Source organism: Strongylocentrotus purpuratus, unplaced genomic scaffold (genome assembly GCF_000002235.5).
Source record: "Strongylocentrotus purpuratus isolate Spur 01 unplaced genomic scaffold, Spur_5.0 spur5_scaffold_19, whole genome shotgun sequence".
Taxonomy (NCBI): Eukaryota; Metazoa; Echinodermata; class Echinoidea; order Camarodonta; family Strongylocentrotidae; genus Strongylocentrotus; species Strongylocentrotus purpuratus.
Genome location: NW_022145604.1, coordinates 5,753,536 through 5,780,450, shown reverse-complemented (window position 1 = coordinate 5,780,450; position 26,915 = coordinate 5,753,536). Strand labels below are relative to the sequence as shown.

The 26,915-nt window shown below is 38.5% G+C and overlaps 3 protein-coding genes across 3 annotated transcripts; 2 read left to right on the top strand and 1 right to left on the bottom strand.

The window, feature by feature from the left end:
• Nucleotides 1-660: 660 nt before the first annotated feature.
• On the top strand, nt 661-2,377 carry LOC105443584 (glycoprotein 3-alpha-L-fucosyltransferase A). The gene has a single exon (XM_011676924.2). It carries the CDS (start codon nt 833-835, stop codon nt 2,111-2,113), a length of 1,281 nt encoding a protein of 426 aa, XP_011675226.2. The 5' UTR covers nt 661-832; the 3' UTR covers nt 2,114-2,377.
• A 6,330-nt stretch (nt 2,378-8,707) lies between these two features.
• LOC115925905 lies at nt 8,708-11,826 on the bottom strand. Its single transcript, XM_030989948.1, has 4 exons — nt 11,529-11,826; nt 10,294-10,431; nt 9,615-10,030; nt 8,708-9,303 (listed from the first exon to the last, which is right to left on the bottom strand). The coding sequence occupies exons 2-4, from the start codon at nt 10,343-10,345 to the stop codon at nt 9,100-9,102; spliced, it is 672 nt and encodes a 223-aa protein (XP_030845808.1). The 5' UTR covers nt 10,346-10,431; nt 11,529-11,826; the 3' UTR covers nt 8,708-9,099.
• A 2,827-nt stretch (nt 11,827-14,653) lies between these two features.
• On the top strand, nt 14,654-17,718 carry LOC752431 (gastrula-specific protein 17). The gene is made up of 3 exons (XM_001179011.4): nt 14,654-14,867; nt 16,519-16,828; nt 17,428-17,718. Exons 1-3 carry the CDS (start codon nt 14,746-14,748, stop codon nt 17,557-17,559), a joined length of 564 nt encoding a protein of 187 aa, XP_001179011.2. The 5' UTR covers nt 14,654-14,745; the 3' UTR covers nt 17,560-17,718.
• The last annotated feature ends 9,197 nt before the right edge of the window (nt 17,719-26,915 follow it).

Sequence of the window (26,915 nt, the reverse complement as noted above, 5' to 3'; positions counted from 1 at the left end):
GTGGTAAAACATGCCTCCACTGCTATTTGTAAAAATGTGTAGAACAGGTGAATATGCATGTGACACCTGTTCTACACATTTTTACATAATAGCAGGGAAGGGATGTTCCTTTGTCTACCTGAGGAACTGTATATTTTATGCGCACGCGGCATATATACTAGTACCGGTACTAGATTTAGGAAAATCAAGGTTGACGCATTTTCGATCGCCGACTGAGACGACGTGAAGCATGCGCAGTGCCTTAAAATGACGTCACACGTTGCAGTCAAAGCTGTCAACGTGCAAATCTAAAAGTCCCTATTGAGACGACAGTGACGGAGACAATCACAATGAATTCGTTAAGAAAATGATGAATGTCCATCCGTAATAAGGGAGTTTACAGATACAATCTGCGCATGGGCAGATAAAGGTCATTTGTACCAAAAAGGTAAAACCCACCAGAGATGAATACTGGATATGCGCTCATGAAAGTTATGTAACATTATTCATTTATGCACCAACGGTACATTCTAAGATACGCAGGTGTAAGTATTCTTTTTAAGAGGGCAAACAAAAGGTATTCATGAAGCACATCTAGGACTTTGGCAGTTATTATTCTAAGATGCTCAAAGTGGAACTTCTCCATGTTTAAAAGATCTGTGGATATGTGGGGTCATTACATGTGCTATCTGTAAACTCCCTTATAGGTCCATGTTTTACCTGACTGCCGTTATATTCCGAGTCTTTGATGTGCACTAGACTCGACTAGAGCAATGCGGCAGAATACGTCAAGTTGTATCTCTCATTCTATGGTATCTGTGGTACTTTCTTCAAATATTACTGTGCCGGTGTAATGACGATGGAGTTAAAGAGGAAAATATGTTTCTTCATCTTATTCTTGGGTATTCAGGCAATATGGATTGCCATTTTGCTGTCTCATCCTCAGGTCATGTCGGTTCCTATGCCAAAGCTGAATAATTTTTTCAATCACGACGATGGAGTGATTCATAGCCTAGTTGTACGGAGAGCAGATAACACATTTAACGAGTCTGAGGTAGGAACTAATCCATCGTGCTATAAAGTGGTTTATACTTGGTTAGATGAACGTGATACATTTCATGTCAATCTCATCTTCAAGCAAGTCGGACGGTTTTCCTGCCCCGGCCTCTCTTGCGGTGTACAGATTGAACATGGACGAAACTTAACTGACCTTGCTGCTAGTGATGTCGTGTTTCTGTTTTACAAGTCCGACTGGGATTGGCACGAACTGCTGGAGCATCAATCAAAGAGGCAGAAATGGGTTTTCTGGACATCGGAGAGCCCACGGCACACCCACCATCGGGTAATCCCACTACCAGAGTATACCAATACAACGTATGATTACATCATGACATATCGGAAGGGGGCAACTAACAAAGATGCCTATCTGTCTGAGGGTGGATATGGTCATTTTGATAGGAAAACGCCCTCGGTCCAAAAGAATGACACCGGGAACTGGGCGGCAGATAAAACCCGAATGGTCGCTTGGGTATCTACCAACTGTAACCCTTCTACGCTGTCCTATGATCGTACAGGGTTTGTGAACGCCTTGTCGCGATATGTTAGCGTCGACAAGTATGGCCCATGCGGTTGGCATCCTTGCAAGGACTTGGGTACCTGTGGTCTGCAGACATACAGGTTTTATCTAGCCCTCGAAAATTCCGAATGTGAGGATTATATCACGGAGAAATTTTGGTACAATTCGCTTACTCTGGGTTTGGTACCCATCGTGTTTGGAGCTCCAAAGGAAGATTATCTCAAAGTTGCGCCACCGAATTCGTTCATATTTGTTCAAGACTTCCCATCTATAGCGAAACTTGCAGCTTACTTGGTGGAGCTCAGTGAAAATGATGATCTGTATAATCAGTATTTTGAATGGAAGAAGGAAGGGTCTGTGACGTCTCATATACAGTTCTCAAACTTGGAACCCCAGAGCCTTTGTGCCAGTGTTGTTCATCGGGTTTTAACAGATGAGGAAGCCGAGCGTGATCAAATAGGAAACGGGGAAAAGAAACCTATGGTAAACGCTTGGGATAAATGGTGGACAAACTCGTGTACCTCTACTGTCTCTGGATTTCCAATTCCCGACCAATAAGTGACTTTTTTGTCATTTTTCTAGTTATATTTGTTAATTATTAAAATATTTGTATTCTTTTTATTTTCATGTTTACGTTCAGTATTTACGTGAAACTTTATGGAAATAATATCATATTAATAGTAATTATTTTGTTGTTGAATGGAATTCAACTGTACAAATCTGTAAGCATGAAACAGTATGTGTTTTTGTTTAGCTGAGTGTATTTTAAGCGCATTGAGAGAAGAGACTTCCCCGTCGATCCTATCTGATAGTGCTGTTATTAAACATCTAGAAACTTTTTATCGATGTATCAATATCGGGCAGTTGTATTCTGGTCGAATGAACTCGGTCTGTGATGTGCACGCATTGAGATTATGCCATCTACCAAGGACACAAGGGGCCTTGGAGATGCATGCTACATGTACAATAAAACACATGCAGAGCTGCAATGGACTTACACTGAGTGAGTTGTATTAATTTAGAGCTCTGTTAGCATTTTAAGTTGGAGACTTAGGAGAGAGGATTTGTGAGTTTGGCAGTGGTTTGAATGATTGGTGTTTAATACAGTAATATATTGGCAAGAGGTTATTATTTATTAGTTTACAGAATTATTCATTAATTGTCTTTCATCTTTAGAATAGGTTTAAACAATGTGAATCTACTGTGTTTTTCTTTATTGGGAGCAATTTATCAAGAATTGAGAGGGAAAGTATTGTTCCCAATTGTTTTGTACAAGTATTCAGTGATTGGTGGCTTAAAAATGGGGGGGGGGGGGAGGGGGAGGCATTTAACACACTGACTTGTCTGAGATTGTTTGTAGGATCATGGCTGGAACAAAGTGGAATGACGCGGAAATTGTCGAAAGTCAGGCGCGGATCCAGAAAAGAGAATGAGAGAGAGAAGGAAAAGAAGGAAAAGAGGAGAGAAAGGGAAAGAAAGAAGAGGAAGAAAAGTAAAGGGGGAAAAGAGGGAGATCGGGGAGGCCGAAAGGGCCTTGCCCCCAGCTGTTACCTCCCCCCCCCCCCCAATCAAAAAATAAGAGAGAAGGAAGAAAAGGGAAAGAGAAAAGATTAAGAAGAGATAAAGGAATGAAACAAGAAAAGAAGGGGGATATCAGTTGCAATTTTCCCGCCAACAAGTTGTAGTTCGGGGGTGCCAAAAGGCCCTTGCCTCGTCTGAATTCAGGTTTCCCCCTCCCGCGCGAAACGCGGAAGCTTTTACGATTCATTAAATTATTAGATAAAGAAGACGATTCGTTATACTGTTTTCGACTCTTAATCCTTGTCTTGATTCATCCCCCCCTCCCCCCCCCCCCCCTGCGCGAAGTGCGGAAGCTTTGACGTTTTATTAAACTATTAAAGAAAGAAGACGATTCGTTGTACCGTTCTCGACTCTTAATCCTCGTCTGAATTCTCTCCCCCCCCTCCCCCTCTTGCGCGAAGCGCGGAAGCTTCTACGTTTCATTAAATCATTAGAGGAAGAAAACGATTCCTTGTACAGTTCTCGACTCTTAATCCTTGTCTAAAATCAGTCCCCCCCTCCCCCCTCCCCCTCTTGCGCGAAGCGCGGAAGCTTCTACGTTTCATTAAATCATTAGAGAAAGAAGACGATTCGTTGTACAGTTCTCGACTCTTAATCCTTGTCTGAATTCAGGTTCCCCCCGCCCGCGCGAAGCGCGGAAGCTTTTAATCTTCATTTAATCATTAGAGAAGAAGACGATTCGTTGTACCATTCTCGAAAATAATCCTCATCGGAATTTAGTTCCCCCTCCATCCCGCGCGAAGCGCAGAAGCTTTTACGTTTCATTAAATCATTAAAGATTCGTATTACCGTTCTCGCCTCTGAATCCTCGTCTCAATTCAGTCCCCCGGTCCTGCGCGAGGCTTTGACGTTTTATTATTAGAGAAAGAAAACGATGCGTTGTACCGTTCTCTATACTCTTAATCCTTGTCTGAATTTCAAAGATGTTCTTTGTCTGCTCCTTTTTCTTCCTACGTCCTCCTCCGATTGGGGGGGGGGGGGCGCCCCCCCCCCCCCTGGCTACGCGCCTGCGGTCAGATAAACACATCTTGATACCTTGTCCGACCCCGCAAGCTCAGGGGTTTAAGGCAATAAATTACGGTCAGATAAGCATTCACGGGCCCCTGGTGCGGTCGAGGCGGCGGAGCCGGCCCCGGAAGCTCAGGGGTTTTAGGCGTTAATTAAGGTCAGATGAGCATATTCTTTTGTATACTTTATTATTTTGTGACACTGGCAGGTCACTATTTGGCGTGGGGTCCAGGGGGCGGAGCCCCAAAAAATCAGGGGTTTTAGGCATTAAATTACCGTCAGATGATCATCTAAGGGCCCGCTGTAGGGCCCTAGATGGAATCCAGGGGGCAAAGCCCCTGGGCATGCCCCTAGGCATGTAATCACAGTCAGATGAGCATATTTTGATGCTTCATTATTTTGTTAACACTGGCAGTTAACTATTCTTACTTTCTTGCTCTCATTCTATTTTATTTCTCTTTAATATACTTTTGTGGGGGGGGGGGGGCTCGAGGCTCTCGATCCCCGCCGTACCTCGGGCCCTGACATGTAGGAATCTCAAGAATCATATTTTTTGCCTGGCTGTAAATTTAGGAATTTGTCATTTTCCAACAAACACATACATGTACAAACGTATAATTTACTAAAAAGTGAGGAAAAATTTCGGAAATTATGTCATTTCAGCATTATTTGTAATCCACCGTTGTGGAATTAGAAATAAACCACGTTTGAATTTGATTACCCCAAGCCCCCCCCCCCCTCTATCAGTACGCCAGTATCTCCTCTTTTCCTTTTTTCTTTCCCTTTCCTTCCTTTTCTCTTATTTTTTTGATTGGGGGGGGGGGGCGGGGGGGGGGGGGTTAACAGCCTGGGAGGCAAGGCCCTTTCGGCCCCCCGACCTCCTTCGTCCCCCTTTTCTTTTCTTCTTCCTCTTCTTTCTTTCCCTTTTTCTCCTTTTCCCTTTCCCTTCTTTTCCTTCATTCTCTTTTTTTTTGCGGGGGGGGGGGGGGGAGGCCAAGGCCCGCTCGGCCCCCCCCCTGGATCCGCGCCTGCATCTGACCGTAATTTACCACACATCAATCTGTGTCCTGCCAGTGTCATAAATAAGGTATCAAAATATGCTCATCTGACCGTAATTTATTGCCCAAAACCCCCGAGCTTCCGGGGGCTTTGCCCCCTGCACCCCGAGCCAATTCGTAACCTGCCAGTGTCATAAATACGGTATCAATATATGCTCATCTGACAGTAATGTAATATATAAAACCCCTGAGCTTCTGGGGGCTCCGCCCCCTGGTCCCCACACCGATTTGTGACCTGCCAGTGTCACAAATAAGGTATCAAAATATGTTCATCTGAGCGTAATTAAATGCCTATACCCCCTGAGCTTCTGGGGGCTCCACCCCTAGACCCCACGCCAATTTACGCTACGCTCTACCTAATCTTAAATACCACTCCCACCCCCTCCCCCACCTACTTAGAGAAACGTTCAGCGGAGCCTGCATGTAAGCGTGGGGGTGATGCGGATTTTGTTTGTCTACCCCCCAAACGTTTTTGCTCATTTCGCCACTGCCGTTGTCACTATTACGTACCAATATTTGGCTCGCAAAATTTCAAAGTTAGGCCCCCCCCCCCTCCCCCCTCCTAAGAAATCCTGGATCCGCGCCTGGTCGAAAGAGTCATGTTGCCAAACAAATCAGTTTTTCTCCATCTTACACGGTATTCGACTGAAACGAGGCATGAAAAAGTCTGTCACATTGGCACTTCATTACATGAGTTACATTGACATCTCGGTTAGTAAACACAAGAAGAAAACACGATCATAGCAGGGATCAATGATGGAAAGCGGAAAGAAATTAATTTTCCTGTTTTCTTGTCGGCTTTTTGTTTGTTTTATTATCTGTAAGCCCGATATTTGCTTGCTCCTATATTACTGTTTTGTTCTGCATTGCATTGCACCTTCGATTGGATCTTTCCAAATGAATTTTGAAATAAATATGTCATGCTTTGTCATGTTTGTGGTAGATGAACATTTAATACCAGGGTGAATGGCTTTGGTTATTTATCGATTATTGTCGTTTATGATTATTTTGTTAAAGTAAATGGAAGTACTATGTGCAAAATCGTTTTATGACTTTCGATTCTGGTCAATAAGATCCTTAACAATTTCGTATTTGAAATGTTTGGGTTCAGAGAAACTGTGCGCCACCTCAAATTCAACATTAGATTTTTCAGTTCAGATTTGTATACAACTATAGGGCTATATCAGTGGTTATTTGTTTTGGAAAAGAAGGACAACGATTAAAGGTACTATGTCCCATTTGCAGGCCCCAAAAATGAAAAGGTTAAATTCCAATGGCATTTGAAAGATAATACTAATTTAGAACTTCCCTAAAAGAAAAAAAAAAGGGGGGGGGGGCTTGAAAATGTCTTTAAGTGGGAAAATAACGACTATTAGTTGTCGAATCGACTTAAGAGCTATAGAGCCAGTAAGTAATAGTCTGATCTTTTCAGACCTTTGTACCGAATGGTCGTACGTTTCATGCTGCGCAAAGATTCGATCAGTTTAATTTTGGCCATTACAAGAAGTGGGTTATTGATGTAGACACATGCTCATGTATCCTTTACAGCTCATTTTATGTATGTTATTACCAAAGAAGAAAAAGCCAGTCAGTCACTCAATAGTGTCTGACAGTGAAGTCTAGCAAGTAAACGGGTTTCCATGCATAATTTGAATATTAGGATACTGCTAACGTTTAAATTTCACAGATAGGACATAAGTCATGACATATTCATAATTCCTGCAAAGTTATACAGAATTTGATGTTGGCTGCAAAAGGGACATAGTATCTTTAACAGTGGTCTTCAACTATGCGGACAATCCGTAAAAAGCAAATAATAGAGCAAACGAGCGTAAATCAAAAGTGGTTCCGCTACAGTGCACTGTAATGCCAAATAAACTCTTTCATTTTATTTACGGCCCCTCGGCCATAATCTCATTTTTTGCAATTAAACCCATTAGATGGGCTCATCAATGGGAATGTCTTTGCAATAAAGGGCACCTGCAATGTCCCTTTAATTGGACCCCTGTTATTTCGACCATCTCAGTCAATTCTAAAATGTACTCATAATTACCCCACCCCCCTCTATCTCTCTCTCTCTCTCTCTCTCTCTCTCTCTCTCTCTCGAACGAAACAGACTCAAAAGTCGGTTTCACACATTCAAGACCATGTACCAAATCTCGTCCATAGAACCACGAGGAAAAAAAACACGAACAACACTCACGAAACGTCTGTCGGGATGGAATGTTTTTTCTTTCTATTCAGATATTTTAATGCAATCCAGCATGACTTTTAGTAATTTACTTGAAAGTTACACGTTTCTATGTCCCTCCCCTGTGGGAAAATTTAGAACAACACCAATTCTCACCATGGCAATTTAAGTCGTTTTTATCTGTGGGAAGTTCGCTGTTGTTTTTCCATTTACTATAGTTGGTTTGTTTGTTTATGTTTTCACCTTGCAGTAATCATGCGCTATATATAGATTATGAGACAAGCTGGATTAGCATTAGTACTTTTTATTATCATTCTCATAATTATTGTTATAATTAGAGATCTGGAAAGCAAAAACATTTGAGTAAGATCTGTGGATAGTTAATTTCTCACAGATGACAGGTTAGACTCGTTAGAGAGTTAATAGATAACAGTAATTTTCTAACAGATTGACGCATCTTTCTCCATTATTATTTTGAGTCACTGATTCTCTCCTATTATTCACCGAAGCGATGTTCATCTTCAGATGAAGAAGATCGTTTCAATAGTAACTGTTGATGGTTGCAGAATAGCGGACAGCTTCCGAATACACAAAGCAACGGATTTTAGCAGTCACTAGTCGTCTCTCACTGTCATCAAAGTTGATTCCTCCCGCAAAGCTGGCAAGTTAAAGTGTCAAGAACTGTAGTTTCAGAGGTAGTAGCAACAGAAATGCATTTTAGACGATCATTCTGTTTTTGCCCCTTCTGTGGATATTTGCTTCCTGGATCTCTGGAACACAATGCTGTGCGTTATTTCTATGTCGGATGTGTCGACCTGATCATGGACCTTCAAACTACAGACTACTTGAGGCTCATAAAGTCTCCCCGACACCTGGTAAATCAAAAGAGAAAAGAGATGGACAGAAAATAATTTAAAAACCGATGACTCAAATGAAACAATGCGCGCCCTACCAAATCAGCATAATATTGGGGGTTTGTTGTAAGAGGGAATTTATGCAGTGTGATAAAAAGAATCAACAAACGTTTCACATTATTCGCCAGTGTCAGAATTATTTTTCTTTGTGAACAACAAATCAATGAAGAGTTTAAATGACAAAATTATGGCCAGCAATATTATCCGTGATAGATGTGTCCCATACATGGACCGATAAACTATGATAATTAACAGTATTTCTTGCATCTATATCTTCTAACATGGCGTACGCCTATAGGTTATGATATAAACGTTTTTAATGGGAAAACTTATGATTCGTTGGTGAAATTCTTTAAAAAATCAACTAAAGAACGATATGATTAAAATTCATGCTCACCCTATTATCACTTATAAGACTCCTGTAAGCCTTTAGCAGTTGTTTTGAAGGCATGCACTATACTTTCCGGGATCTTTTCCTAGGCGTTGGACTACTAATTGGCACTCTTTGAGCAGGACTAGATTCTTTAATCCTCACAAGAATTGCTGCCATGATGTCGATATCTAGCTCTGCCTGTTCAGTGATGCTCGTTTGAATGCTTGTGGTCCCGCAACTTCTGCTTCCAGGTTTCCGCCTGTATACAAGGAGACTATGTTCTGGTCTAGTCTTTATCACCAGGTGGTAATGAAAACCTTGAAGTTTCTCATCTGGTTTGGTGGCTAACTGGCTGTCATCAGGCCCACCTCTAGCTTGAAGTGTTCCTCCGTCCTACTACTTTATAAGGAACGCCTTGCTCAGCCGAAGCCCTCCCTTAGGTTCTTCTTCCAGGCCTGGAATTGCGCCTGTCTAACGAGACTATGTTCAGCGCTAGACTCCTTCACCAGGATGTAATGGAAACCTTGTAGGTTCCACTCTGTCATGGTGGCTGTCATTAGGTCAAACTCTAGATCAGCCTTCCTCAGAGAAGCCAGGCGTTCCTCGTTCTGCTTTGCATTGTCCTGACAAAAGAAAGAGAATTAAATCATACTCATTTTTAGTCCGATCACTATCGAATTTTCCTTGACATGGTCAAATGACATATCGACCCGGTATAATAATGTCTCGACATCTAACAAGTCAAAAGTGCCTTTTCGGTATAAAATTTCCTTCTTGGTGTCTCTCTTTACACCGTATACCTCGTATTTCCCAGGCCTTATCATGTGCCTTTACAGGCCAGAATTTCGCCAGTTCTAAACTATGTTTTACAAATGAATCAGCATTTAAGAATGAACTAGAATACAACCCAATCTCAACTGATTCCCCCACTTACTTTCATCGCAAGAACTTTGTTGGCCACCCAAACGTCATCAGCTTCTTTGATGACGTCACGTTCGCTCCACCCATCTGTAGCCATGAGTGACGTCATTTTGCTCAGGGTCTTGAGTTGTCGCTTCTCTTCCTCGTTATCACTGAAGTCGATCTCAAAAGCCACGCCTTCCTTGGTGTGACGGGTGCAACTCATGCTTGTGATTGGTGGACTCGGTAGAGAGATCTTTGGTGGTACGTTACTCTCTGCAGGGGCAGCTGGAGAGTGGTCGGTTGAAATCTCGAAAGCCACGCCCCCTCGGCTGACCTTGATTTCTGCCACGTCGGTGACTGGGTAAAAGTTATTTGAAACCTCAAAAGCCACACCCCCGGGGCGTGTCTTAATCTGGGTGATAAGAGATTTTGCCGACGTATCCTCGTCTTTATGATGAATTGTAAATAATAATACGATGAGGAAACAGAAAAAAACAATTAATTTTAATCTTACATCCAAATTTATGCTTCACGAGCTTAGAAATTATTTCTTACTTATCTATGGACAAAATTCAGATATTAGCACTTTCATTTCTGCTTCCCAATCTAAAACGCCATGTAAAACTGCAGTCATAGTCATCTTCCTCCTCTTGCTAACAAATTCCTTCTAATAATCTATTTCCAGTTTTGAGAGGAATATAAACACCTACCCATGACGATGAAGTCGTGACTCTTCTTGACTTTGCCAGCTGGGTAGGACATCGATGGTTCTTTTTGCCTGACGTCATCATCGTCGGAATCGGACTCGCTGCCATCAGAATAAAGTACAGTGCCGGCCAGGAAACGTTCTTTGAAAAGGGATACACAAAAGTTTGTATGAATATTATTAATTAATAATAATTATAGGCATGTATATAGCGCCGTCTATCTAGACAATTGTATTCTGAGGCACAAAAATTAGTTATTACCCCGGCTTTAGCCTAGCTGCCATTATAGCGCTCTAGCATTCCCAGGAATTAATTCCTGCCAGGTACCCATTAAGGTACATTATTAAGAGAGAGAGAGAAAGAGAAGAAAAAAAAAAAGGAACAAACTAGTGAAAATAAATAAATTATAAACCAAACTGTTGGGTCACTGTCTCATCATCAATCATATAATATTGCGTTCGGGTCCAATTCCCCCATAATAATTGCCATTCATCAATTAACACAGCAATTTCGGACTACGTCTCTCTCTCTCTCTCTCTCTCTCTCTCTCTCTCTCTCTCTCTCTCTCTTGACCCCCTCCCCCTCTCTCTTTCTTTCTATAAATATTTTTTCTTTCTATAGAAGCACGGGGAGGCTATGATTGCAAGTGGCAATAGCCATTACAAGTCACATTTGGTGCCCGTTTGTGGCGAAACGCATCATCAATTCCTATAAAAATCACTTCATTCTTACATTCACTTGCGTCATTTATAACTATATTGTTCGAACAATCCTTTAATTTTCAAATATTCAATTAAGGTTCTACATTCTACCTTGATGTACACTGCAATACTGCATATGATTCGATTTATTTTCCTCTTGCTTTGTGATTGAAAGCATCACGGAGGGGGGGGGGGGGGGGGGGGGGGGGGGGGGGGGGGGAGGGGGGAGCACATCTGCATCTTTTCTCACAGGCCGCGAATGATTATACCGTTTTAATTGAATGAATGAATGAATTAATTAATTAATTAACGAAAAAGTAATTAAAAGTAAGTTAATAAATAAATAAATGAATGAAATGAAAAATAAATGAATAAAGGTAAAAATACATCTAAGATATATCATTGTACAAGTACACTGTACATAGATGAATAAATAAACAAAGACATATGAATGAATGAATAAGTAAATAAATAATTAAAAAAATTATTCATTCATTCATTAAGATATTTAAGAATTATTCTTATATTGTGAATTACCATAAGCCAGGAATTCTTGTGCGTTGACTGTGTTGTCTCTTGGGTAAGATGTAGAAGGCTGGTCGATTCCGTCATCAAATTCACAATCATTGATGGGTACCACCTATCAGCAATGTTTGATAAAGTGGCATGATCATTAAAAAAATTGCCTTAGAGGTTAAACCTTAGATCATGGAGGTTAAAAGCACAAGTAAATATTTGTTTCTTTTGCAAGCTTAATGGCCTCCGGGCAACTGCGATGCATTATTTCTAATAAATCGTAATTGTCATTTAGTATCTGCCCTCCCCCTTCTCTCTCTCTCTCTCTCTCTCCCTCTCTCTCTCTCTCTCTCCCTCTCTCTCTCTCTCTCTCTCTCTGTTTGTCTCTCTCTCTTCCTCTTTATCTTTCCCTCGTAATCACATTTGTTTGTTTTTCTTCTTTAACATGTATAAATACTTTTATCGAATTGTTACTTTCCCATCAACATTATCTTACTTATTTCGAGTATACCATGATAGAAAAGTACTTAATAAAAAAGAGGTTTGATAAAATCTTCATCAAATTGTATAACTTACATTAACATTTACAGTCATTAAATATTTAAAGTTAACTGAATTTGATCACAATAAGATTGTTGAAGAAAAACTCGAATTGGACGTTATCTTACTCTATTCCTCCTGTGGAATACATTCTTCAATGCCGCCAATAATAAACTCCCTTTAGGCTTTCGGCGCCGAGTTTGTGGAGTTTCTACAACTAACCCCATCGGTAGAGGACATACTCTGGAATTTGTACATCCCATGGTGCTGATTTTTGAAGAAAACTTCGAAGATTCGTAAGTAAATATCAAAGAAACCGCTCAATGCAAGTTCACTCGGATAAGATTATCACGATAATCACTGTGATGTATTCAAAGTGCAGTAGTATAGGGTGTTCCCAGGGTAATTTAAATTGCGCTTCGCGCTTCATGCACGTCCATTGTGATGTCACAATGGATGCGCTTCTCACTTCATCATCATGCGCTATTGAGTTGGGTTCGGCACCTATATGCAAAACATAAAGTTTCTTATCTGAAATTTATTCTCGTAATTCAGTATTCTTTAACAAAATTATAACACGATATTAAAAATGAACCTAGTTTGATTTAGAATGTAATTGGGAGAGTGTGTAAATTAAACAAAATATCATAGCCAAAACATACTTTTCTCTAATCATTGCATGAATATACGGATATTGACAATTAAAAAAGGAGAAATATTATCTCAAAAGTTATAATTTTGAATTTTGAAATAATACCAAACGACAATAAATATGTCAGGAAATATGGGTTTACACCATCTTACGCTGTAGGCTATACGAAAAGGGAAAAAAATGACATCTTACATGTCCCAGCCAGGAATTACCTACACTCAATTCTACTAATCCTCATGAGTGATATTGCAGGCATAATGTATACAAAAAGATAACTGCGTATCTACATGCATTGACGAGTGGTTTTGCAGAAATATAAATACACAAGTCAGCTAATGAACGGAGGAGAGTATTGTACATCAATGTAAAGTTCACAAGGGGGTGAAAAGTGTCTATGGAATTAAATTTGTATTTGAAACCCCGACTCTAGCCCCAAGATTAGGAAGCGTAACATTTAAAGAAGTATCGAAAGATGATTATAATTTTCTTTATACGGCAAATTATGCAATGAATATTAAAGTAGTACGGCGGGCTTGCAGGCGTGAAAATGAATCCAGTTTTTTTTGCGGCGAAGGAGGATAGGCATCATCAGTGATGTGAAAACGAAGGCAGGGTCAATGAAAGGTTGTCGCATGCATGCATGAATGAATGAGGAAGGGGGGGGGGGCTCCCCCTCCCACACCTGTCATAATAGTAACCAATGGTCAATGAGGTGGTCGCATAAAAGAATTAGTTTCAGATACATTTATTTGTTATTTTCAAATAGGCACAATACATAGTAGCCTATACATAACATAAATTACAATGACCAAAAAATATTTCTAACAAATTCTGTATTTTTTCTCGGACATGCGCGCCCCTTAACAAACTTCCGCCCCTGGTAGTTGCCACATCTTTATAAAGGCCATATTATATAGTCCATCCTGGTCACTTTCAATATTTATTTATTTTTGCACTGCCACTGGCTTGCTTACGGCAGGCGTTATAAAATCATCCTTCTTTCAACAAAGTGTAATCAAAGATTAGATCTTCCGCTGATTGAGTTCTTTCAGGCGATGTCACAACTTCTCCTCTGAGATTTCAAGATACAGTGAGCTGTGACGTAGCACCACGTGTCATTTTGTACCCTTTAGATTTGTATATGCCAGAAGAATTCCAAAGTAACCAAGGGCAAACTGTTATATTATAAGTTCACTTTAGATTCTCATTGCAACAGCCAGCTATGCCTATATGAAGTAGTAAATCGGCGTTTTTTTTAAATTTTAATTAATGACATACAAAAGGAAATATGATGGATTAGATTAACAAAAAAGTGTGAAAGAAGGATGTATGACTCTAAAGAGAGAGAGAGAAAGAGAGAGAACTGGAGAGAGAGGAAGAGGGAGGAGGGGAAGAAAAGAAAATGTCATATTATCGAACTTTTTCGTATCCCTCAGCTGCCTCTCTCTCTCTCTCTCTCTCTCTCTCTCTCTCTCTCTCTCTCTCTCTCTCTATCTCACCATCTGTCTTTCTCTCCCCCCCCCTTCTCATCCACCATGTTGCCGTCTTGATAGGCTGCATGTGTATTATGTGAGAGTCATCATTAGGCGCAATTTTATGGCGGGACGGGGGGGGGGGGGGGGGCGACGGGAGTTCAACGCTAATCGAGCTTTTCCCCTCGCTGCCGTGTATAACAAAAATACGCTACCGGAATCTAGCTAGCTACGCGCTTTTGAAGACTAGAGTCTAGACCAGACCAAACAGAGGAGAGGTCACAATTTTTATGTTGTTATCATATTACCTCAAAAACTTGATAAAAATAAACCAGCAACAGCTAAAGTTTGATGTTGGGAGCGAGCTTCATCACTATAGATCTACTACTATTCCACTAAACGGTGGAAAAAAGATTAGTGAAAAATATTTAGATTGGCAACGCACTGATAATCGTATCCGGCCGGTTAGTTTGATATCGGCACATTCATTCTTGCGCATGCGCTTTATGAACTTAGTGCATAAATCTTACTTCCACAAGAAAGCCGATTTGAAAGCAGAAAACATCGTCTCAGTATGTCAAGAACACCGAATTTCCACATGAATCCATATTCTGGGGGTACACCGAATAGAAATCCAGGATTTTCTCCATACCACGGTCAAAATAGAGGTGCAATGGGTCCCCCAGGTGGAAACAGGTAAGACGTTATGCTTTATTTTTATGTGCGCGAGGATCCATCGAACGCTTGGCCATCTGTGGGCCGTACTCTCAGGCGGAAATATGCTACCGCTTTCCGTGATGGTCGGACAGGGCCAGGGTTTTTATGCCTTTAATTTCATGGTGCCATTCATGAAATATATAATGTCTCGTTTGTGTCTGATTGAAAGCATTTAAAATGAAATATTAAGGTCATAAATTTACATCTCTATTAATCAGAGCCTTGAAATTATGATAACCTGGCTTTGTTGGAGTTGGAAACTTGGTTGGTTGGAGTGGAAATTTGTGTGTGACTGTGTGATTGTGTCTAGACTCTAGACTTTTTTCTAGACCTAGCTAGTTACTAATACTAGTAATAGGGTCTAGTATGAGTGTGACTGTGAAATGTAACTGTAAGTGTAAAATTTAACAAGGAAGTGCATGTGGCTTTTGTTGCATGTTGTTGACAAGATAATTCCAGGGTGAAAAATTAAGTCAGACTCGGTGTGTGAAATAAAAAATTAAGTAATCCGACTGCAGATCACAAGGTACGGGGTTCGACTTCGAGTCTCGCCGTAGGACTAGTAATAATGACAGCTTTGGCAAGACATTATTTTGTAGTTCAATGTTGCGTGTGCACCAAGTTTACAAACAAAATTATAACAATTTGAGATGCAATTGTTTGCAAATGAATAAAAATTCAGTATTTAGGATAACTTATGTACATGTATATTGAAATAAATGACTGCCTTGGGAGAACTGGCCTAATAATTTCAAATAAAAGCACACAGGATCATACTTTTTCCCTTTATTAATTTGTTTTGTTTTGGTTATTTGACAGTTCGGGTATCGTTTTTTTGGAAAAATTGAACTACATAGTACTGTACTTGAACATCATCACACTTCGTTTTCCATGTACAGCATTGCTGATCATTTTTAAGTTATGCTTTATATTGTTTTACTTTTGAAGTCCGTCACATCTTTTGGTCTCACAATGCACCCATGAAGCATGCCCTTAATATCGTAGGCTGTGAACCTGCTTATCTAAGTTCTTTGACTTTTTCTAGAGCTTGGATTCCTTGCAGACGAGGCAAAACACTTTTTCAAGCTCAAGCCTCCTGACTTTTATTGTGAAATGATTTAACAAACCCATGCCATAGAATCTAATCCCATAGAATACTGATCAACAAACAGTTTAACTCAAAACAAAGTACAAGCAATGGAAAGTGAGTGCTGCAATAGTTTTTGTTTTCTTTACATACCGGTATCTTATACTTGACTAAGTTTACCAATTGTTTTCCTTATGCTCTTATTTATACCTGTAGTTCATTTTTTAATCTCTGCAATAAAGGGGCCTTTTATAAACCCAGCAAATGATAATGAATGTGACAGATACAGATATACACCTCTATTACTGGCGTATGATATAGCAATTTCTTTCAATAATAACACCATCAGTAATTAAGATTGTACATTAACTTTTTTCTTTTTTCCTTTTTTCTCAACATTCTATCTGCATTTTTTTAATTTTTTAATTTATTTATTTCCACATGTGGGGTGGATTGCCCTTTCAACTTAAGTTGATTTTCAAATATTAATCAACCTTTAAACTTTAAAGCAATGATATTTCATTTTTTCTCTCTCTTTCTCAGGCATGGCTACTTCCCCCCTAGCCCTCAGCAAGTAGAAGCTCCAATGATAGGTGGAGGGATTATTCCAGGCCAACGGTACCCCTCGCATAACAACTCCCCTTTCACTCCGCCCGCATTCCAGCAGTCCCCCTACCAGCAAAGCCCAGGATCTTCACCCTATGACTCACCCAATAGAGGAGGAGGGAGAGGGGGCTACCAGAGGAGAGACTCCAGGGGCAGGGGAAGGGGAGGCGGCGGCGGAGGCGGACGAGGAGGGATTCAGTTCACACCGTCGGGTCATCAGCAGTTTCACAACAGAAAAAGATTTTCAGTAAGTTGAGATTGACTTGTAATGCTTCCTTTCAAAGAAAATGTGAAATTCACTTGAAGCTTGTTGTAAAGAGCTCTGATATACAGAATAACATAGTAATTTTGCTGAACCCAGCTCTCTATATTCTTGTATATTTTACCCTGGTATAATAAGCTCAATTTTATGGTATCAATGGCCACGTTATACCAAGTTTTCACTGTATAAATTAAGATCTTCTGTTATTTTTTACAGGTTTTAGCGTTGGGACCCTCTACTGACTGTAGAAAATGCAAATAGGAGTTGGGGGCAGGGGTAGAATGTCATGCCTCGTTGGCAGTTTGGCACTACTGCCAAGTTGTTTTGGCATAAATGGCTATAGAAGAAAGGAGTGTCCAACGTATTATCAGGGTATTCCTACAATGAATGTTTTTATTTTCCTCCCAAAACAGTTATCACATAACTTTGGGAAAAGACGATCCTGGAACCAAAATATGGAGACAATTGTGTAACAAGGGCCTCATTCAACAAAGTCTTGTTTCCCTCTATACTCCTATATGTTTTATTCAGAAATTTTTCCCTGTGATGCTAATTGTTTCCTTGTCTTTTTATTACACTTATAGGGAGGAAGTCCATACCAGCGAGGTCAGCATGGAGGCAACTCATCGGTCATAGAGCGTTACTTCAAGCCATCCATGCTAGAGGATCCATGGAAGAAGCTCATCGCAAAGAAATCCTCTGGTCCAGTGTCATAGCCAGCAAACGATGTAAACTGTGTATGGAAGATTTTGGTAGCCGGTGGTGGCGGCGGATAGTTGATGACTGTCTGCAGGCAATGGTTAGAGGTGGTTGTCTAGAAAGAGTGAATTGCATGTGTCATCAATGTGTCTGGACATCTTGCATGCCTGGTGGTGATGGACGCATAACGGTCACTCTAAAGTAGGAAAGACAGAACTGCAGTGCTGACCACTCACTGGTAGACATCGGTAAGGGATGGACTTCCGAGCAGTAGTGAATTGCAAATGTTGTCAAATATGCATCAACCTCTAACATGCGTGATGATGATGACCGGTCAGTGGTTAGTGGTCACCAAAAGTTGAAGTAGTCAGACCTGCGTAAATGAGCACCTGTGGACAATGGCCGTCTTAGCAGCAGTGAATTGCATGTGTTGTCAAAACAAGAAGCGTTTCTTTCAATCCTACCGTAATCCATCTTTCCGGAGGAGTAATGCAGCGGGGAAACATCTATTCCTCATCGATTCAAGGTTGTGCACATTTTTATGGATGATTGAGATTTTTCGCCACACCAAGGAATCCTGTTTTTACTGAACATGATCTTTGACATTCACACATATCTTAACTTTAATCTGAGGATTCTAATTTGATTACAATGCCCTTGTTTGATGGTGTTGCCGTTCCATCACAAAATCAATCATTGTGCTATTGCAACTAAAATGGTATCATTATTTTCAAAATGATTGTTGAAAATATTAGTCATTTTTGGTGAGATTTACCATGCCACAGTTCGCTTTTAGATTAGAAAAATAGCATCTCTTAGTATGAAAACATTTTTCCTTGACCATTAAAAAGAAAATTATGGACGTTCTATGCATATGAAAATCTGTCATACTTGAGATTAAACAAGTTCTCTTGTACATGTAATTCTCCATTTCTTTTGTGTTTTTGTACCGACACATCTTAATCTTTATAAAAATGCTAGTGAATTGAACACAAAACTCATTCAGTATATTAATGTTAATTTATGGGCATGGATCACATTTTGAGGGGATAACCTGAAGTAGAACTGCATGCCAGAGGTGAAAGACCAGTGGACTTGAACCACTCACAGCAATGCAGATCAGATAAAAAAGAATGTTATCTTTTCTCAGTGATTAGCAAAGCTGTGTCGCCTGAAGTGCTTTTGAGATCAAGGCATAGCAGTCTACAACAAGTGGGAAATCCAAAGAGCAATTTTGCCAAAAATGCTGACTTATGTTGGGTTAAGGACTACATGTACAGTTATATAGTATTACAGTTGAACAAGTGCTTTAATAATTTTTTCTAAACTCTAAACAAGTTCCTCTAGCACTTCAAGTGTCATTTATAGAAATGATCGTCTTCTCTTATGTATTTCTTACTCATCTCCGCTTTGTTATCCTTCTAACCCCCCCCCCCCTCTCTCCCTCCCTTACTACAGAAGTGCGTCATTCTTTCTCTCATCTCTTTCATTTTGCCCACTTCTCAATATTTCTTATCCCTTTCCTCTCCACGCCACACTTGCTTCAATATTCCCAATACTTCATCTCTTCTCTTCACCTTCATAATTTTGCTTCTTGATTTCTTTCCTCGTCTCCCATATTCTACTTTTTCACTCTCTCTTTCTCACACACATTTGTGCTAAGAGTTCAAACTAGATCTACACAGCACTGGGTTTAGTCTCCTATATGCATTATAATTAATATTGAGTGGTCAAAGGTTGTTCCTTGCAAGTTTACGAGCAGCAATTCTCTTTATGTAACAATTTTTGCATTAGTGCATAATAATGTCATATATATTTCTATCCCTGAATCATGCAGATTGCATTTCTCGATTGGAGGAGTAAGCCATTTGACTTTCTAATGTAGAGTTCCACAGGCAGTATAATTTATTATGTTTTGGAATAAATATTTTCTATTTAACTGCAATACAACCTTTATCAAATTGTTGTTTATTTTGGTCTGTGACTGTGCATACTAGAGTGAATTTAATTTGGTAACCTATTGAAATACCAGTATGGCACAACAAATTTTCAATATCAATGAGATACATGGCACACATGTTGTCAGTCATGTTGTGGGGGTGGGGAACCGTTACAAATATGAGTAAAGATGAGTAATGTAGGTTACAGGTGACACAACACCAGCATTGTGGGGGGGGGGGGGGGGCTCATTTATGTCGGGTTCTATTTGCTTGGTTCACTTATTTACTCTGTTGAAATTTGCATAATGGCCATTTAGGGGAAGTTAATGTTCAAATGAATGCCAGGAATTCAACGTACATGGAGGTCTGCATCATTTAAATATCAATCAGTCTCTCCCCAATCAATTACTTAAGGATTTCCCTTGCAAGCAGCCGTTTTTGTGCAAGCAAAAATATACTACTTACACCTTTTTACACTTTTTTTTCTTTGGGGGGGGGGGTAAATTTTCAGTTCAAATTAGATTTTCTAGACTTACACTGCTTGTATTAAAACCAACTAAAATCACATTACACAACCAGACACAATACACTTGCTCATCACACAAAGGTCACTTATTTTTCATTCAAAAACACCATTTATTTTATCCAGTTATTCCCTGCACCCACGTTTTCTATCATATTTGAAAGGTAGGCTCGAGTTCTGGTAATGACCCCAATAGAATATGCAATTACTGAAATAAACACATCAAATTTTCCATTATATTTGATAAATGTTTATCTGGCCATGTATTTATAATCAAATGAATTATCACTTGTTATACTTGGTTAAAAAACTGCAAGCTCTTTATCCACTATGAGATGGATACTAAAACAAACTTGAAAGATACCCTTTATTTATATTTGTACATATTGTTTCACTAATGAGAACTCAAAATCACCTTTAAAATCTGTTTTTTATATTTGAATTTATTTGAGAACATGTATTCAATTAACCACAACAATCAATTATCACCTAAAGAGAGAAAAGATCACTTACCTTTTTATGATCTTCTTTTGCTTCCATGCAAGCTTCCATAAAGGAGGTTCAGATTTATTCCTTAAGTAATCTGCCAGGGGATAAGTACCAGTACATGTAGATAACCGATGCAATCTTTCTTCAGATGATGCATCTCAAATCTTTCGTAGAGTTAAAGCTGCCACTTGAACGCATCTAGTCATCAAATCGGTCATGATCACCTCGAGAGCAGGAATCTACTTTGTAATTTTTTCATTAAACAGGCACACAGCACAATTTTCATGTTCTTTTGTCCCCCTTCCAGTCCCGAGCAACAACTTTTAAAAAATACCTCCACAACCATTCGTCACACACATCACATGTAAAACGCTTTAATACTAGCAATGTAAAGTTGTAAACAATCAAAATTGTGAAGGAAGTCAAAGTATATTTTTACTTCTGTAATGCAGGCCTACATGTTCACAATGGAAGCAGAAAACAAAATGCTTTTTATTTTGTTATGTGTTTAAACATGTTGATGGATATGACAAATAGACATTCACTTACACAAATAGACTGTACAAATTGTTTCATTAAATCTCTGTAATCAGTGGCGTATCCACAAAGGGCTAAGCCTATGGTCTGTTCACTTTTAAGTGTGCTATCCACTTCATTTCAACTATTCAAGCTGTTCTTTCATTTGACACCTAAATTGTATATACTGATGTGGGCTATATTCTGCAAAAAAAAAGGGAATTTCATTTCCCCCCTTCTTTTTCCTGAAGCCTGCTGCTCATAGGGGAGGGAGTGTTATCTTCACTATGCCACTGGCAATGCTTGCATGTATAATGGCAAGCACACACAATAATACTTGTTTATTATGATCACATAGGGATGATAGGCCTACATTCAGAAACCACATAAAACATAACCGGTAGCTTATTTCATACATAATAACGTTACACATGAACATCAAAACACTGTCCATCAATTCACATTTGCACGACTTAAATTTAATAGTGATAACACATCCAACCTCTTGTGCAGGCTCAGAAACATTTTCAAACAGTATTCTTCATTGTTCCATTCAACACTCCTCCAATAATCAAACAGATTCACTCTTCTTCTTTTCCTCAAGACTTCATCTTCATAAATTTGTACTTCCAAGACAATTCTTATTATTGAAAGGGAAAAGAAAGAATACAATATTCAAGTAGCAAGAAGCACTTCAACGGTGTCTCAAGTGTTGTGAAATAATTAGACGTGTTGTTTTTTAGTTTAATAACGGAAGTCCTTTGCTTCGAATGGATGATATCCAGTATTAGATACGTTTGTTGGGAATTTTTCTTAAGACCTGCTTTCTTGAGTATGAATTTAAGTAACAAGTAAAGATCTAAAGGAAGAGTTTTAAATATCAAATTTTCCAGCGTGTGGGGGTATAGGAATATGAAAAGAATATTGCAGTCAAATAAATAACCTTACCTAGGAAATAACAAGGATGTGTAATTTCCTGTAGACTTGTATAGAATTTCAATTTGCAAATGTATGAATATTACATAATGCAACATTTCCCTAATACCCCCCCCCCCCCCAAAAAAAAAAAAAAATCATAACCGGTGTTTTGAAATCATGTCGTTATAGATTTAATGTTGCCAATTTAAAGATTTTAGAAAAACTATTTCTAATAAATTTTGTGTAACTGACATATCAGATTCTTCACTTTAGTGAACAATAACATGTTCCTTACTTCTGGTATGACATTCCTATGGTTTCCATAGAACGAGACAAAACAAATCAAAATAATGAGCTCTATAACCGTATGAAGAAAAGATAGGCCATGGTATTTGGTCATCCCTAATATTACTAACAAAACCCAAGATATTGTCGGAGTAACGTATATGTATAATCCATCCAATTGACTTTGTTTAATCCTGTTCCGATCATGCAATTTTATACATGTTCAATGATTTGAAGAAAAAATAATGAAAAAGATAACAGGGGTAGCATCTCTATTCCATCAACAAATGTACACATCATATCGATTGCCCCCCCCCCCTTCTCTGTTTTATACATTTGCTGTCTAATTCTAGAAACATTTAATCTTTGGTATGTGTTTGTCATGTGATATTGCGGATCAGTTATCCTGATGTCTCCATTTACACACGTCTAATCTTCCTTGGATGCATTTCAATATGAACTATATCCAGTTTCATCCTATAAATACAATAGGTATAAGTTTATTTGGAAAGGATCTTATTCAACATTGAGTAGCAAGAAAAACAAAGAGGGGGGGGGGGGGGGAATAGAACGTTAAAAGAAAAGAAGGTGTAATGAGTCCACCCTAAAGTCTACTCCCATATGTTGTTGGTGACTACTTCTAATTTAAATTTCATGCACCTAGCAAGGGTGATGACCCCTCTCCCCCTTCGGGAAGTGTCTCATTGATTACGAATTCCCCCTTTTTTATTTGAATTTCAAGCACCTAGGCAAGGCATCCCAAAAATAAATAATCAGCCATTTTAAATGAAATGACCCCCCCCCCCCTCCCCAACATATTCAAATCAGGCCCCGTATGGATCACAGTAAGCAGAGATTTGTTACCCCTCCTGAGGCAAAGGTCTGGATATGCCACTCCAAAGAGGTCTCTTCACCTTCCTATATATGTATTTCTGTTTATTAGAATCATAATCCACTTTTCAAGACGAGAGCAATATTTCACTTAAATTTTAAATGGGCACATATACCTGGCACATACATTATGTAACATGTAATTCATAGTGTCTTTCCAAAGTTATACACTGTCAGGTATTCCAGTTTTGGGGAAATTACATAAAATATGATACCCCCCCCCCCCCATATGTTATTAGCTTAATGCAAGTCTTTGAAGAATTGGCAGTTCCTTTTCTATTTCGCTATTTGGGTGAAGGTTTCATTAGATATGTTTTTTAGTACCCCCCCCCCCCCCCTCTTTAACTTGTACTATACGTTACAGAACAGGTGGCTAAACAATGACCATCAACAGCCAGAATTCAATTGCTTCAAACGTGACATATCTCAAGATGTACACTTTATTATTGATCTTGAATTCAATAGGCTACATACTACAAAAATGTACATGGAAGCAATGTACATGTATTGTATTGCTTTGATGTCGACTGTTGTTGTGTAGGTAATATGTGATTGTTGATGATGTATTAAAAAAAAGTTAAAGAGATAGTTGAGTTTTGTTGCAGAGGGCACTAAACAAAATAATTTTTGTGAGAAAATGAAAAACTAAGTGTCAAATTTGAAAGAACATAAAATTTATATGACAAAATCATCTTTGATCAAAATCAATTCAGAGACTGAAATATCCATAAATATAATGATTTCTGATATTTGTGGTGCCCCCTACATATTTGATAATTTGAACCAGCCGTTGAAAATCTTTTCGTTGGCTTTTTTGTGTTGGTTATATAATACGCACAACCAACAGGCTCATGTATTGTTATTATTAATTAATTCATTAATTAAAGATCACCATAATTTTTGGAAGTGGAGCTTAATTGGTATAATTGTATTGGCTAAATTTCACACATTTTGGGGTCTAAAATGTTTAGATCCTATTAAGAGCACTAGAAATGTCATAGATAAGAATAAGAGCAATAACCATGCACTTTGAAGGCATTTGCGGTCTGAATCAAGAACTCAACTATCTCTTTAATCGCCATCCAACACTTTTTTCAAACATTTGTTTTCCTTGCTTTTCCGTCTTATGAACTTATCCCTGACCAAATGAAGATGGAATCTAAAAGGAATTCCCTCACTACCTTACACATACATTAAGTTAGTGACTGATATTGTGTTGTCTTTTGAGATTATTAAGTTTTCCTTAGCTTATCTAATTTATCAAAATATGTTTCAGGGCTAGGGAAAGGGAGTTTTGGTACTTGGAATCCAAAATGCATGGGTTTTTCTGCCTCATCCAGAACACAGTGAAGATGAAGTCTTTATTGAACCATTCTCACCAGCCAACACTCTTATTTTTCAGTACACATCACAAACACCACATAACGTTCAATGGTTGATTATATATCACATATACATGTACATTCCCACAATGCACCATCACAAAAACAAGACATAAGTTAACAGATGGAGGGGTAGCTAACGAAAATAATGAAAACAAATATATAAATATAATTGTGTTTATATATTAGAAGAAAAATCTTGCACCACATCTTGAACTCACATTTCAGACATTTTACAAGACTGAAGTTCAGTTATCTTCATATTATCATTATCAAATTAACTACAGGAAACAGAATTACATACCGTACATGTATATGCACTATTTTTCTTTTTACAGATGCTGGATGCTGGTTGGTTCCCATCCTACAACCCCTGGAAAAGATTAAAGAACATTTACTGAATTAATATTATCACCCCTTCTTAGTCTTCAGGCCATCATTTTGCTATTTCCCCAAATATTTGGTTATATAGATTTATGTTTGGAAGAATCACAAGTTCCTGCTGCATACAATTCAAATCAAATGGATGAAAGATGTCCTGAAGGACTTGGAGAGCAAACCAATAAATGGAATTAAAAAGGACAAAACATTAAGATGCAGGAGATCAATTTTCTCTATGTTGATTTTGTACATTTTGGGAGATGAATCAAACTGTAGAATTTCTAGATAATAACATATACGAAAATAACCAAACTTCTTCTTCTTCTCTCTCTTCTAGTTTCCAATTATCCTGATAATATTCCCTTTTCTTCTCTCTCTGTCTCTCCCACTTTCTCAGCAAGACATTTCCTTGCTTAACTACAGCCTACCTTTCCATTCTAGACCAACTGTGTGTTGGTCAAATGAGTGATGCAGAACTGGAGGATCGGTACAGTGCCCTGTCCGCTCTCAATGCACAATCTTATTCTTGCATTTCTGTGGAACTTGATGGATGTCCAGTAGTGGAGGGGGTGGTATGGCGATGATGATGATCAAGAACTTTGTTGAGTATAAAGAGATGTAACGTTGATGATTGTCACTGGTAAAAAAACTTTCAAGTTCAGCATCGCTCTTCGTTGACGACACTAGAATAAAACCTGCTGTTTGGACACACCTGGAGATGAGGTGTTTGCCATTGATGATCTGATGCAGATGAACTGTAGGTTGATCCTGTGCAGATGATCCTCTACAAAAAATCCCAGTGCATATTGTCACAAAGTGATTCCTGTAAATACAGCGCTTCCTCCTCCTCCTGATGCGAAAGAACTCTGGAATGTCTTTTTTTGTCATTTCTAAGTTTACAGATTCCTCATTTGGTCTTATGCAATACCAGGGCATTGTTTCACTAAACCGTCACAAGGACAAAATCGCCAGCGTCCCATTGAAAAGCACGTTTACAAATTAACATACACATACATTTCAATGGGATGTCGGTGAACTTGTACTTAAGGTGATTTCATGAAGCGATGCCCTGGGCTCTGCAAAATTTATGTTCCTACAATAAGAAGCTATCTAAAATTAAGTGTTATCTTCTATGGAATTTTTCAACCAAGTGGCTCGATCATAAAAGGCTGTTCGTTAGATTCAAGAACAAAAATCTAATTTTTCTTCCCAGAAGAAAAATTGTCATTCAAGAAACCGAATTGTAAAGAATCTTCACCTTTTCTTTCTTAACAAAATTGAAATTTTTGAACAATGTCACATGTCACAAAAACATAATTGGGTTAATTAAACAGTTGAAGTTATTTATCTTGATCTTCCCTTAGAAATGACAAAATAATTGTATTCCTTCTTCACTGAAGTGTATCCATATCTCTGCAACTGGTATACTGACTTCCAAGTCTGCTTTGCCTGCTGCACTGCATTACTCTCCCTCCTTTGCAGAAACTTTGAAGAATTCAGCTCCTTTATCAATCACAGTTTTCACCAAACACTCCCACAATCACCAGCATTTTATTTTATTAATTACATTTATAAACAGCATTTGTACATTTATACACAATATTACTATAATTTACATTTTTATACACATATACATGAAATATTACCTGTACGTCAATAACATTTCTCTAAACATATCAAAGGTAAATATGAGAAAATATACTTATAAGAGAAAAAATTGAAATGAATGATATTTTCCATATTATTTTGTTTTCAAATGATATATTTTTAAACTTTGAGATTCATTGTCAAGGTTAGTCACAAAATTGCCAATGTGTTAGATCGTTCTCAAATCTTAATTTTGTAACTTTCTTTTTCTTTATCACATTTTTTCTCATACTTTCACTGAACTATATCATTCATTTGACCTCTTTTTTGAAAACCAAAATTGTAGCTTAATTTGACTTTCAAAGTTCCCCTTCCAGGTTTGGAAAGTAAGTAAATTTGAATAAATAAAGTAAAGAGAAATGCACATTGTATATGACTGCACCAACTTAAAAAAAATTGGC

Coding starts and splice junctions, on each gene's coding strand:
- LOC105443584 (XM_011676924.2), top strand. CDS start 833: ATGACGATGGAGTTAAAGAGGAAAATATGTTTCTTCATCTTATTCTTG.
- LOC115925905 (XM_030989948.1), bottom strand. CDS start 10,345: ATGTCCTACCCAGCTGGCAAAGTCAAGAAGAGTCACGACTTCATCGTC. Junction 10,031..10,293: donor TCACGACTTCATCGTCATGG/GTAGGTGTTTAT, acceptor TTCATCATAAAG/ACGAGGATACGTCGGCAAAA. Junction 9,304..9,614: donor ACAAAGTTCTTGCGATGAAA/GTAAGTGGGGGA, acceptor TTCTTTTGTCAG/GACAATGCAAAGCAGAACGA.
- LOC752431 (XM_001179011.4), top strand. CDS start 14,746: ATGTCAAGAACACCGAATTTCCACATGAATCCATATTCTGGGGGTACA. Junction 14,868..16,518: donor GGTCCCCCAGGTGGAAACAG/GTAAGACGTTAT, acceptor TCTCTTTCTCAG/GCATGGCTACTTCCCCCCTA. Junction 16,829..17,427: donor ACAACAGAAAAAGATTTTCA/GTAAGTTGAGAT, acceptor TTACACTTATAG/GGAGGAAGTCCATACCAGCG.